The 14713-nt window shown below is 35.1% G+C and overlaps 1 protein-coding gene across 7 annotated transcripts in view; it reads right to left on the reverse strand.

Moving 5' to 3' along the window:
• Positions 1–14713, reverse strand: part of LOC124556761 (nuclear factor 1 X-type) — a 587449-nt gene that overhangs the window by 34218 nt on the left and 538518 nt on the right. For 6 of the 7 annotated variants that reach the window (XM_047130767.1, XM_047130763.1, XM_047130765.1 and 3 more), the window contains one exon: positions 12328–12390. The exons of the other annotated variant lie outside the window; for it this stretch is intronic. In XM_047130767.1, the coding sequence (XP_046986723.1) occupies positions 12328–12390 (63 nt within the window). The remainder of the gene's footprint in view (positions 1–12327; positions 12391–14713) is intronic. 7 annotated transcript variants of the gene reach the window in all.

The raw sequence follows: 14713 nt of genomic DNA on the forward strand, positions 1-14713 counted from the left end.
ATTTGCTTCAAGACCCTGTGGCCAATCTTTGAGATCCTACAAGCCAGTGGAAAAGTACCAGTAAAATCTACATTGCTGAATGTGAGCTATCTGTAGGTAGATGCTGTATGAATTAAGTGCTCTGTTGACACATAACACAAGTCTCACATGTTCAGTCCTGCATTCCCTCCATTATCATTCATCAATGGGAAATGTTGCAAACATCAAAGAGGTCCATCACAGTACTGTTCCATATTCTGGAGTTCTGTGATTGAAACTCGAATATTCTTAAAATGATTTTAAAATTACTAAGGTAGATTGTTTGTTAAAAACGCCATTTAATTTATAAGTATGGAAGAGATGCTAGAAATCAAGCAGTTGGTGTACATCAACCAACTACAGTATTACAAACATGACACACACAAAAATTGGGTTCAGTTCTGTATGTACTTTATTATTAGCTCAGTAATTTGTGGATTAGGCCTATATTTAATACTGTACAATTACCATATTTACTATTTTTCTACTGTTTTAAGCAGTATGACATAAATGAAGGTTATGTAACAAACAATTCAGAGGAATTCTGTTATAAAACTTATTGACTTTTTATCTAGGCCCCACCAATGTAAATGAGCACCAGCCACCACTGCACCCGGATATTTAAACAATGTAATTGTGTCAAGCAGCAGACTAATAATGCTATATTTGAATACCACAAGTTTGTTTTAAATGCTCATCTGTACTAACTTATATTTAGGTACATTTATACCTAGCTGCCATTCTTCATACCAACTAAAAACTTTGTTTAAATACTCCTAGAGTCAGTCAATGATGACACTTTCCCATATACCACAGAATCATCAGCAAAAAGCTGCAGATTGCTGCTCATCATCTACACCACATCATTTACCTATACAGATAATAACAGTGGTCCTATCACATTTCCCTCAAGCAGTCCTGACAATATCCTTGTCTCTGATGAACACTTGCCAATGTGGACAATGTACTGGGTTGTGCTACTTAAGAAGCCTTTGAGCCACTCACACATCTGGGAACCTATTCCATATGCTCATAACTTTGTTAGTAGCCTGCAGTGGGGCACCATGTCAAATGTTTTTCTAAAGTTTGGAATAATAGAATCTGAGAAGATAACCTACAGTTCTCTGGGGTATAGTAGGTTTTTTTGTGTCACCTATAATATTTTGTTCCTGTAGCACATGTCTGAAAACTGACCAACTCATTTATATAAAAAATGGCAATTTTACAGTCTTGCCCATACCCTCCTTCCCATGAAAACTTTCTGCAGGCACATCTTTAAATAATTTATATGATGACTAATTTAATATAATGATACTTCAGGGCTTAATGTGTAAGACTGTGTGTGTGTGTGTGTGTGTGTGTGTGTGTTTGTGTGGGCGCGCGAATGCACGCACTTTCTGAAATCGTACCAAAAGTTTTCAACATTGAACAAACAGGTTCATAACCACGGAACAAGAAACAAAGATGACTTTCACAGAGACACACATACACAAAACACTTTTAGCAAAAAAGTGTACTTTACCTACCCAAAATACTTTTTAATGCTTTGCCTGTTACAATAAATAAAACCGAAGAATTTAATAACTTCCAAGTAGAAAACACACTTTTTAATAACATGTAAAATTAAGGAAAGGCAACTACTCACTTCCAGCAGGTCGATGCACGGAGCACAGAAACACCAAGCACTAGTTCTTTTCCTAGCAGCACTACACACATTTATGCACACAACCACACAGACACTCAAACATACACTCCAGCGTCCATGGCAAGACTGCTGTGGAAGCCACAGATGTGTGTGTTTCAGTGTCTGTGTGCTTGTGTGTGTACTGTTGTTAGAACAAGAGCTAGTGCTCCAAAGCCTGTGTGAATCATGTGTTTCTGTGCTCCATGCATTGACCTGCTATAGGTTGAGTGGTTGCCTTTCCTTTGTTCATGCAGTACTCCATCCACAAATTTCCATTACTCTTATACTTTTTAATAACATATAGCTTCTAAAATATTGAAAAAAAAAACTGGTTTGAACTGAGTTGAATTACAATGAACTTTTACTTTTTCATAGATCTAGGATCAAAACTAATCTTTCTCGCAAATGTTACTTCACTTTATACTGATACCACAACTTAAAATCAGGAAGCATTTTTGGATATGGGTATTGTTCCAGGCTGTGAATCCTGACAGATTATTAACAGCATGAAATGGACCCAGTGTGCAGCTACATAATTTGGAACTTATGAAGGTTAAAAGAAATATGTTGAGGTGTACATTTAAATGAACAATATTTCTTAAGAATTTAACAACTTTTACATTCTGATGAAGTCATTAAAGTAATAAACAATTTCTCATATGTTGACAACTAGCTTTAACCAACCACACATAACTATTACTACCAGCTCTGTAGTATTTTCTCAAATTTCCAAGAAGTTATTCATCAATACCAGAGCATAAAAAATTATTTTTGAGGGCTCCAGCTCTTAATTGTAAAAGAAAGATGTTTAATGATCACACAATAATTAATCAAATTCAATCAGTTTATGTAGCTGGACTGTTCAAGACATAGGATCTTCTCTTTCCACTCATATTTTACCACAATATTCTTCACACAAATGAAGCACAAAATGAGGTGGGATTCCAAGACGGAAAACAAAGCTTTTTCACTTTCACTACCTTTATTCTTAACACATCTCAAAATTGTTTTGAGCTTTAAGTTGAATATTTCCAACAAAGGTTATTCTGGATCAAACAACATTTTATTTATGTTAAAGTTTTTATTTTTTAAAATCTTCATAATATTAGTGAAAAAGGAAAAGAAATAATGGACATTTCACAATTTTCACAATCTCTTGGTCAGCTGTATGGTACATAAACTCAACCAACAGTCTAAACCTTTATCCAATTGTTTTACTTGTCATGTCTCAATATTCAGCTCTTTTGAAGAAAAATATTGTCTGCATTCCTGGAGATAGCTACGATCATTTGCTACTCTTACACATGGTCTAAGTATAATTTTTCTTTTAAAAAAGCAGTGTTTTTCTTCATAATATTCATATATTATTTTTGATTTAAAATAATCCAAATCTCTCTCTCTCTCTCTCTCTCTCTCTCTCTCTCTCTCTCTCTCTCTCTCTCTCTCTGTGTGTGTGTGTGTGTGTGTGTGTGTGTGTGTGAGGAAGTCTGCACACTTGAAGGTTCATTTTCTGTGTTGTAAGTCTACAGCTGAACTGAAAGCAGTGTTAAAGTCTGTAATGAGGAAAAATTCCTTGCTGATGAATTGGTTACAATCAGTTAAAGAGACATACATGAAAAGTGTGTGAAAGTTAAAGAATTATGAAATCATGAATTTATAGATTTTTGATTACAAACATACACAAAAAGTCTATTACTGAAAGTGTGCTACAGAAGGTGCACATATAAGGCAAATAAGACTGCAAATATTTTTTTTTTAATTGAAGAAAGCGAGATTTGTGTTTGTCTCATTGACTGGAAAATCATTATACATGATGCACAAGCTCAGATTGGACAGAATAGGAAAGGAAAGTAGATGCATCCTTTTCCCAGAAACCATTCCAGGATTTGCCTTAATCAGTTTTGGAAAACCATAGATAAGTTACTTTTGAACACCATTCCTCATAATTCTGAATCTTAGGCCTTAATTATTGTGCCTCATGTTTGTCAGTAATATGTTAAAAACAAATGCACTGGACTACAAAAGTTGTTTCTAAACCCTAAACAGACACACATAAGCTATGTGGAAATTAATTAGCCCTCTTGAATTGCAGCTGTGAATTTCACAGTTCATCGTAAATTCTCTGGCATAATCATCTCCTACTGTATGCTTTTGGATTGTTTCTACCAAGCAATGCAGGCTAGAATTCATTTAAAGCTTTGTTTTGTTACAGTGAAATACGCATTCAAAATAAATGTCTGCTTCATTTACACTGAATATTCAGTTATTACAAAATATCTGTTTCACAGAGTGAATGTGAAAGACATACATCAGTACATCTTCAGTAGCCTATATGCAGTGAAATTTAAATAAAAAATTGGCATTCTGGCAGAACTACTCAATAACAGTATTTAAGCAGTGAACAGATCAAACCTGTAATTACATCATCTATGTTACAATTTAATATGTGTTATGACAATCTTGCAAATCTCCTATGCAAAAATAAAAATGAAAAAAAATTACACAAATTAAAATTGCCCATACAGCAATCAAAAAAACGTTGATCTTTGTGGTAGAGCTAACTGGAACCTACAACAATTATTCAACTTCTTTTATCTACTTAGTTTATCACTCTTCACTGAAGGATATGCCCAGTGTTTGGTCACTTGTACTTTAAACTAATTGTTGGAATGCCAGCAATGAAATCTTTGATTTTCATTTTCATACACAAAGGTTTCACTTAGTAACAACTGGACATAAAGTGCTGATAGCAACATGAGGAGCTTTGGCAGGCCTTGTTGTGCTTTATAAACTATTTCCCTTCTATCCTGTGAAGTCTATTATGTAGAGCACATTGCATGTTTCTTGAAGAAACAGTTTGCCTGTGTCTAGTCACTCCTTTTAGGTACCATTGTAATGCTGGATCTAAAATTGATTTGTGATTTCTGCTCGTCTCTGCTATCTCTTATGTGTATAATACAGGGTAGTTATAATTAAACTTTGGCTACTTGAGAGGGCCCAAATAAAAAATGAGTGATCATGCAACAATGGAACTTAGTGAAAACATTTGTGGAAGAGAAGTAATGAATAAACCATTGAAAGAAAAACATTTTAATTTCCACATGAGAGGTTAACATTTGTTAATTGCATACCATGTTTATGTTCCAGCCTACAAATGTTGCTCAATGTAATGACCATCTGCATCCATGACAGCTTGGAAATGCACTAGACATACCATTTCACAATTTTTTGTGGCACTTTTTGAACAGTGGATCACGGAATGTTCAGCTGTCATGACACAGCTCGCTCAATGCTTGAAGTTTGCACATTGTGTCCACCATTCTCAGCCATGGCAACAGTAACTTCTTCAACAATTTGTGGCAAAATTGGCCGTTAGTGTCTCCCACATGCAATTCCCAAATCGTCAGTTAATTCAAACTTCTGAATCATGTTCTCCAAGCCTGATGCAGAAAGAGGACCTTTCCATATTCCTTCAATGGATCGATACTCACAAAAAGCAGCAGCACTATTGCTGTTGTTTTGACAAAACAGCTTTACAAGTAAAGCCCTGCTCACATTTCCAGACACTTGCTGACTGACTGCAACTGTAATGCACAAAGATGCTTGCATTTCAACCGTACGTCTTTGTACCAGTACATGTGCCTAATGGTAAGTCATGACACTAACACTACTGACATCTCAAGTTCCACAGCATACAGTCTGAGCATCAGTCCTATGAAGTTCTGTGTGTGTGTGTGTGTATGTGTGTGTGTGTGTGTGTGTGTGTGTGTGTGTGTGTGTTTTTATCCCTCCATTAATAAAGCCAAAGTAATGTGTTAAAAGCTTGCTGTGAAAGACATGAATGCTTTTTCACTGTTTTAGTGAATTCACTCTAACAGTGTCAGAAAGCTAGGACTGAAATGAAAATAAAAAGAATAATACAGTTATCAGACAGATGTAGCATGTATCATGATAGGATAAAAATATCAAAGGTACAACCAACAAATTCACTAAAAATCTGTAGATCACTGAAAATCAGCAGTTTTGGTCAACTGTTGTTTGGTCAAATCTAAAGTGTTGTTCATCAGTCTGGGGCTCTTTATCAGGTTGATTTAATGGATAACTTAGAGAAGAATCACAGAAACAAAGCCACATATCATCACATTACTGCAGCAAGTGCAGCTCATCAAACTTCAGGGGCAAACTTACAAGGGAGCTGTTGTGCATCATGCAAAAAGAGACAGGGAACATAACTATTTTCTGCACATATATCTTGCAATATGTCCACGAGAGGAAAATCTTGAGAAATTTGAGCTCATAGAGATACTCACTGACAATCATTTTTCCTGCTCACCATTCAAGAATAGCACAGGAAATGCAAAAAATTATAGTTGTGTACATTGTCTCTGCCACAAAATAAAGTGTCTTGTGGAATATAGATGCAGATGAAGTCATAAAAAATGACTAGTACATTTGAGTAAAACAAAAAAAAGTCAGTTTGCAATCCACAATGATATTTAGAGCTGTAAGAAAAGAATATAAATTATTCCATACAAATTATATGTACGTTACTTATTTAGTAGTTAGAGTATACATAATGCATAAGACTTTATATCATCAAAAGACATAATACAAGAGACTGTAAAACCCCATAAGATAAAAAAAATTACTGAAAAAAAAAATTACACACACCTCATAAAGAACACACAAAACAAAGTGTGAAAAACAAGAAAAGCAATAATTTCAGCACAAAAATGTACCGAAGTATCTTATGTGAAGGAAACGTTCATCTCTTAAGATACGACCACTTAAGAGGAAATGCATAAATTGTCATGACTGGCAGTAAGCATGGGTGTCCACAGAAATTTATTCAAGAAGGGGAAATATTCGAAAATCGCAATTTTTTTATATTGGAAAACTTGAGAAATTCCAGTTGACTATTAAGAAAAATAACCAGCAAGACTGCCTATGATTAATATACCTAAAAGTTAAGCAAGAGGAAATAAAAATTAAAAATGCTTATTAAATTTAGGAACCTTTGCTTACAAAACTTCACAGCTCATCATATTAATGCATTTATTGAATTGTTTTCATGCCTTCCAATTTTTGAAGTTGACTGGTATGATTAATGTTCAATAAAATGTTTTTAAAGCTGGTTGTTTGGGTAAAGTGTGACCCAGGCCAGCATTCAACAAGGTTAATATGAGAAATCTCCCAAAACAGTCATAAATTCACTAGTACAATCAACCCTTAACAGCCTAGGATTCAACCAAGATGACCTTTGTCCCCCAGGTTGACACATTGTGCTAAATAACAACTTGACTATTGATTTGGTAGAAGTATGACTATCTATTATGCTGTGTTCCACCCATATGGAAGTTGACAAGGTCCCATTTCTTATATTGAGGATCTTTTTTAATTTAACTTTTCTCACTTTTGCCCCTCTCTTGTAGTGGAGAAAATGGTATTTTCCCTCTCCAATTGATGCATTTTGGTCCATAGATGAGGTGAAAATGAACACAGCAACAGATGGAAAGACCATGATGTTCCCAGTCTGCTACAAGTGCACTATGATTTTATAAATGAAGGTGGTATCAGTATGTCACAGTGGGTCTTCCTTAACCACAGGCGAATGGTAAAAAACTTGTGATTAAGTTGTGCAGTAGGAGAAGGGGTCATCTTTGTGGGAATTGAGGATGAATGCTGGGTATGTATACTGCAGCCATGTTAACTTTATTCTGGGAATAGGAGCTAGAATTTGCACACCAGCATGTTGGAATGGTATCTTTCTACATCCCAACAAATACTGTATGTGGAAGGCGCAGAACAGTTTGGGGACTATTTTGGCAATGATCTGTATGATCTGCAAATATTTATTGCCACCTTGAATGCAAGACAATGCCAAAATCACCACCATGTCAAATAATAGGCATATTTTCCTATGAACAGCCTGTGTTAGAATCCTGTACCGAGATTCGAGGGAAGGCAAATGCACCCTCTCGCCTCCCCTTGCGGATGGCTAAGGCAATAACTAACTAAAAATCTGTCGAAAATGCCTTTAATGTGAGCAGGACTTACTGTGAATGTGGACTCTGAACCAAAGTGCAACTTGGCATTACGCACATTATCAAATTATTGCCAGAGATAGAAGAAGCAATAAGTGATAGGAAAAAATCATATGACTGACTGAGATTGAATCCCACACTTTCGTATTTGTGGTCTGGCACTTATATACTGACACATCAAATCATGCTGTTAATTCCCTAAAACAGCATCAGTATAATTAAATATTTAAATCACTGTCAGATCCTATTTTGGATAATTAAAAGCCTCTACTCAGTAGGTATCTTTTAGGCTGTAACAGAGTACCTCATTGTATACCCCAGTATATCTACACAATATTCTTCTCAGAATTAAGTAGCTGTCTTATTTTTCTCTCATGCATATCAATGAACCACTATATGCTATGGCAAAAAAATCAAAAGTTTCCTTTTTTGTTACATCAGTGGGAAAAATTACTACACTGCATAGAAGATACAGTTAGTACAGTATGTGTTTCACAGAAAAACAGGTGATTTGTTAACATTGACAAAACACAATGTGTTCAGTGTGTAACATGCAAAGTAATTATAATTAGCTTTTTCACAAGAACTAGGCTTAAGTTCTCATAGGACTCAGTGACAGTTTTTAACTGAAAGAGATGGATTTATGGAAAGTATGGTAACATATCGTACAACAGGGGAATGCAAGCCCCAAAACATATGTAGAAACAATCTCATTTTATACTTGTGGAAAAATTCTACCTATGAATACCAAATAGTGAGAAGGTACTTATCACTCTTTCTTTTCACTAGTATTATTTCAGGGGAACTTGCTTATTTTGGATTTGGCACTTAGATTTTTGTATCGTTTTCGTTGTTCCTAAAGACTTAACAGAAGTTTTGAGGGAAAAAAGTGCTGTCTAATTGGGGCTAATCTGTTAAGTTACATTTCTTACATCACATACCTGAAGCAGAAAGGACAGAAACGGAATGACAATTATATATGTGAGTAAAACTGCCAACAACTACGCTCAATTTGGACAACCTATTACAAACATGAGCACGAGTCTTTCAAGTATGTTTGGTTATGATACAAATCTTCTCATTTGTTTGTCTAATGTGTTACTAGTCTACATTTTTCACACAAAAAAAAAGTCATAAACTTACACAAATACTTCTCTACAGTTGCAGAGACTGAATTTACTGTCATTGGGACATTGTACTATTCTAGAGGTGGGTATTGGAAAATGAAGTTAGTCCAGTGATACTGGACAACTCAGAAAATACACAAGGAAACAGACTGATTCTCAAGATACTGCAGTCCACAGGCAGCTCTTGAAACTAATGAAGACTAAATGTAGGAAGTTTTATTCCTACATCATCAAAGCCATCTTGTTTCAATTGAAATGACTTTGTTTGTGACCTCACAGCAATGACATGAAAAAGAGGTTGCACCCAAATGAAAAAGCAAAAACAGGTAAGCAAATCTAGCACACTTTTCTTCAAGACAAATACTTCTTTATATGCATTTTCACATAAGTTATACATTGAGGGTTAAGTGAATGTGACATACATTTAGTAAGTAGTATGGAATCTGCATTGCCAACATAACTACATGGTGTAAGACATGTTTTCAATTGTAATTCATTAAGTTACATTGGATCTAGCCAAACTCTTAATGAAAAATGTTCTCATGAACTCGAAGCATTGATTGCATGCCAGTGAGAGAAAATAATTCTTTTGGAATGCCTATTTGTTAGACTTAGGAAAAATAGACAGATAAATGAATTAACTACAAAATTGCATGAAAAAACTAATATTATTTGTGCCATTGATACCTCAACACTGTAGGTAGATTGGATGGTGATTGGAAATCTGGTGAACAGGAAAAAATATGGTATCATGACCATGACACACACACACACACACACACACACACACACACATATATATATATATATATATATATATATATATATATATATATATATATATATATATAAAGGAAATGAAGCAAACTTATAACATCAGGTCACATAGTGAATGTTGACACACAAGTCATGTAAACATTTTGAATCATAGTAACAAGCCAGACTCAATGGCTGGAACATGGAGGAGAAGCAACATTGAGATTACAAGATATAATTAATTTTAAGTAAATTTTAAATAAATATAAGGTAATTGGGAATAGCAATGCTTACCCTGTTGGAATCTACACAATAGATTTGAGTTCATGACAGATGAATACATCTGAAAGGATCAAAATGTAACTTTGGAAGAACATAAGCTTCAGTGGAAAAATACCTACTTATAAATGTGAAACAATACTAAATACATATGTCTATTATTGGTGTCATTTACTTCAGATGAATCACTGTCTTATATAAAATATGTAATGCATCAGCAACTCAAGGAATTTGTCCAGAGAAACTGAAATATGCCACTGTTAAACCCCTGTTTAAGAAAGGTGATAGAAGAGATCTCAATAATAACTGACTTGTTTCACTGTTGACATCATGTTCCAAAATTTTTGAGAAGAGGATGTATTCCAGAACAGTATCTCACCTGAGCAACTACAATATCCTCAGAAAACCACAGTTTGGTTTTCATTAGAATTGCTCTACTGAGAATGCCATTTACATGTTCACTCACCAAGCTTTACAAGCATTAAACAACAAAATAGCACTGGTTGGTATTTTCTGTGATCTATTTAAGGAATTTGACTGTTTGGATTACAGTATTCTACTAGACAAACAGAAGGTTTATGGGATTGATGGAAAAACCAACCAATGGATGATGTCATTCCTAACCAAAAGAATATACCAAAGTTGTACTTACTAATTCAACAAATGCACTAAAGGGACATTATTCTGATTGGAGAGAAATGACATATGGGGTTCCCCAATGCTCAGGCTTATGTCTGCTATTGTCTCTCATATATGTAAATGATCTTTCATCTAATATACAAGAAGCAGGAAGCTTTTCGCACATGGCACTAACATTGTAATCAATCCAAGCATACATACAGCAACAGAAGAAATGGTAAGTATCTGCAAACAGTCTTACCATTAATTTTAAAAAGACACAACATATCCAAATTAAAAGGAAGGTCAGCATTGGCCATAATATTGATGTTTTATTGATAGCAGAATCGATTTTCGACCACATAGTGATCATCTTCAGTGCTGTACAAATTAAACTCAGACACTGGTATCAAGTTATCAATAACCAAATCTGAGAAGCAATTTGAATGACGCATTTTGAATGAAACACTCAAGCTTTCCACAGCTGTCTCCATCATCATCATCAGGAGTGGAAATCACTGACTGCAGGGGCTGGCAGGGTTGGTCTGCTTATTTAGATGTAATGACGGCATATGGAACCTTCCAGAGAGGGCTAGAGTGGTGCATGGACATAAAACGAACTTGACAGATCCTAGTGGTTCCATCCTGCCGTGGGATCGAGTGACATCACATGATGTGAGCAGCTGATGCCACATTTGAAACTGACCCTCCCACATACCTGCAAGCATCAAGCCTACGTCTTTGCAAAGACATAGGCTTGACAGTTGTAGGGACATGGGAGAGGCAGTTTCAAATGTGGCACTGGTCACTCACACCAAGTGACGTCACTCAGTCCTGCAGCGGGATGGATCCACTAGGTGCTGCCAAACTTGCCATGCACCATTCCAGCCCTCTCTGGAAAATTCCAGATGTTGCCATTACATCCATATAAACTCCTGATGACAATGGTGGAGACAGTTGTCAAAAGCTTGTAAACTGAGAATATTTTATTGGATATGTAGTTGATTTAGTGGTTTCTGCCATACTGGAACATCTCTACTTGTTATTATCCAGTAAAGCAACTGGTATCATTAACTTTGAAGGCAGTTTCTGTGACTGAATGCCAATTTTAATGCTACACTGTCTTAACAACAGACACCAAAGAAAGGACTGAAGGAAGATTAGAGTTTAACATTTTATTGACAGTGCAGCCATTAGAGATGGAGCACAAGCTCTAATTATAGAAGGATCGAAAGGACATAGGCCACGCCAAAGACTAGCTCAACTCAAAAGCAAAGGAAAAGCACTCAAAAAGCAAAAGAGACTTACTGGTGTGACATAATAGTGGTTACTAAACAGTTCTGATTTGCATCAATTATTGAAGTAAATTTACCAGTACACAGTGTGGTCCATTAAAGTTTTGTATGAGTATATTGATGTGATACTTTCCTTGGAAGTTTGAAATGAATCACCAGTGATCAAATGTTTTAACATAGTATACAGCTCTACCAACCATGTAAGGTTCTCATTAAAAGTGAGTGCCATTTTTCATTAAATGTACTCATATAGTCACAGGAATTAACTAATATTTTTGTATTGCATCCCACTTTTGGTAATTAGTTTCTTGAGCCAGAAAAACTAGTTAGAAAATAAAAAAGGGGGGAATTTGACTGCTGATAATGGATTACTTGTTAAAATTTTGAAGCAATGTCTATCTATTACCCATACTTTGGTGAAAATAAAACTTTTAGTAACTAGTTTTTGATTTTCCTGCCTCTATGTTCATCTAAATGAATGAAACATATGTGAAAATTTTATTTACCTCTCATTTTCTGAGCTGAAGTCTGCCTTATTATATCCACATTTTCATCAGAAGATATATCACCTAAAAACAAATGGAGAAAAATATGTTAACAGTGCACAATAAGTCTTAATTTTGAGGAAATAAGAAGATGATGTACAATATATCTAAGTGTTTTTCATACCAGTCCCATCATAGATTAATACTTAGACCACTCAAAACATGCAAGAGGAAGAACACTCTAAAAACATAAATGCCATTAAGCTGAAGAATGTTGTAGTTTGATTTTAATCATGGTTCACAGTTCATACATGATCAAATGAAAATATCTTATAAAGGCAAAATACTTTAAAATCTATGGTCTACTAAATGCTTTCAAGAGAAAATGTATAACACAAATCTAAATCTCTATTAATAACAATTTTAAGTTCTATATTATGGATGCTGTTCCCTATATTATGTCCATGTAACCATCCACAATTCAAAATGCTGTCGAATATCCATTGCCAAACATAGTAAGAAGCACACCTAAATTTTAACAAAGAAATTGTATGTTATTCACCTGTTCCTTCTACCGTGTCAGGCAATTCTTGCTGAAATTCTTCAACTGGAGCTTTTTCTGTAACTTCTTGAGCCTTTCTGGTGTTCCGGTAATTATTGTCTTGTTGAGATATGTGTTGAATACTTCCTCCTACTTTGTGTAAAACTGGATCTTTCAATTCGCTGGCTATGAAATCACATATTCCCATAATTAAACATTCACCCTGCATCTTTTTCACCACTGAATTAACAGTTCTCCCTTTCAGCCTCATTGGTTTTCGTATTAAAAAATTGCAACATAAGCATGCAATGGTATACTATACACATAGCAGTGTCTATTTACACAGGTCAAAAAGAAATAAGATTGGAATATCATACTAGCTAATCTGTAACTGATAGGCTTTTCTCTTTCTTTTCATATTTGTTATTTTTTAAAGAAACATATTAGTTTTTTGTTATTGTTACAAAGATATTCCAGAATATGTGGTAGGATAAAAATTTTTCACTGTAATTAATTTGGTGCTCTCATAACTTTTAGTCTCACAATTTATATGTAAATGTTTTGAGAGTAAACTGTAAGGAAATTTATTTTCATCAGTCAGGCAGAGCTATTTCGAATCCTTGTAACTGTTTCATTGCTGTCCATGAACTTACCTCAACACAATATTGACAACCTCTGTTTAAAAAAATGAAGTTAACTGCACCAGACATGTTAAAAGGGATATTTGTGTTTCTAGAGAAAATGTATTGGGTCAGATTTGTGAGATGACAGTATATATACTGAAGTGAATAGTTTTTCACCATTATACAGTCACTACCAGAGTTTCTTGTATAGCCCTTCCATAACGAAATGATTACAATCCTAAAATCATTTAATAATTTAAGGGTAATTTGGTATAAGTATCACATAAATTACAATAAAGAAGAAGCAGAATCACAGCTGCAAGTATTAAAAAATTTCCTTCTACTGAAACTCAGCAGCAGTTGCACCAAAATTTATCCATGACCAGTTTTGACCCTTAGACAATTTTCAGATATTCAGAAATGAACAGGTGCTCTTCACTCAGTTGAAGTGCACCAGACACACTATGCTGTGATTTGGTAAAAATATTAGTGATAGTTGCAAGTGCTCTGTGGTCAAAGAAAAATACTGGACTAAATAATTTTGAAAAGCATTAGAGTCTAAAATAGACAAAATGTTTGTTAGATGTAATCAACGGTATTATGGTAACATAATTAGAGATGTGATTCTTGAAGTTTACCCAGCATACTGAACATTCTATGAGGTTTTGGGATTCTAGCTGCTGACTTCTAGCCACACTATTTCAGCTGGCAACTGTTCAGCCATCTCCAGGTGAATGTCCACCACAGGAGATTGTTAGTTCATGGTGTCAGCTTTACAGCAAAAATTGGTGTGGGGACACATGCACATTAGCAGATGTCACAAGAGTGTCCTCTATTGAAATTTATGCCCTCTGGCACACAGATCCATGTGTAAAGATGAAACTACAAGTCATACTACTGCGGGAGGCTGGAATTTACAAAATTCCTTGCCAGTGTGGCAAAGTTTACACATGTCAGACAATATGCACAATATATTAAAGATGTGTTGAACATTAGTGCCACAATTGCCTTTCGCATCCCAGTGAGTTGGCTGTAGCTGAACATGGTATTACCACAGCATACTCTATGGATAATTCTGCTACAAAAATCTACAAGTGTGCATTCCAACAGAGGGCAGACATGTAGTTTCAGCTTTACACATGCCCCTGCGTGTCAAGTATGGAACATTATTTGCAGAGGGTGCGGATTTTGATAGCGGATGCTCCTGTGATGGCCGCCAATGTTCGTACGTCTCCATGCCAAT

This window comes from Schistocerca americana, chromosome X (genome assembly GCF_021461395.2).
Source record: "Schistocerca americana isolate TAMUIC-IGC-003095 chromosome X, iqSchAmer2.1, whole genome shotgun sequence".
Taxonomy (NCBI): domain Eukaryota; kingdom Metazoa; phylum Arthropoda; class Insecta; order Orthoptera; family Acrididae; genus Schistocerca; species Schistocerca americana.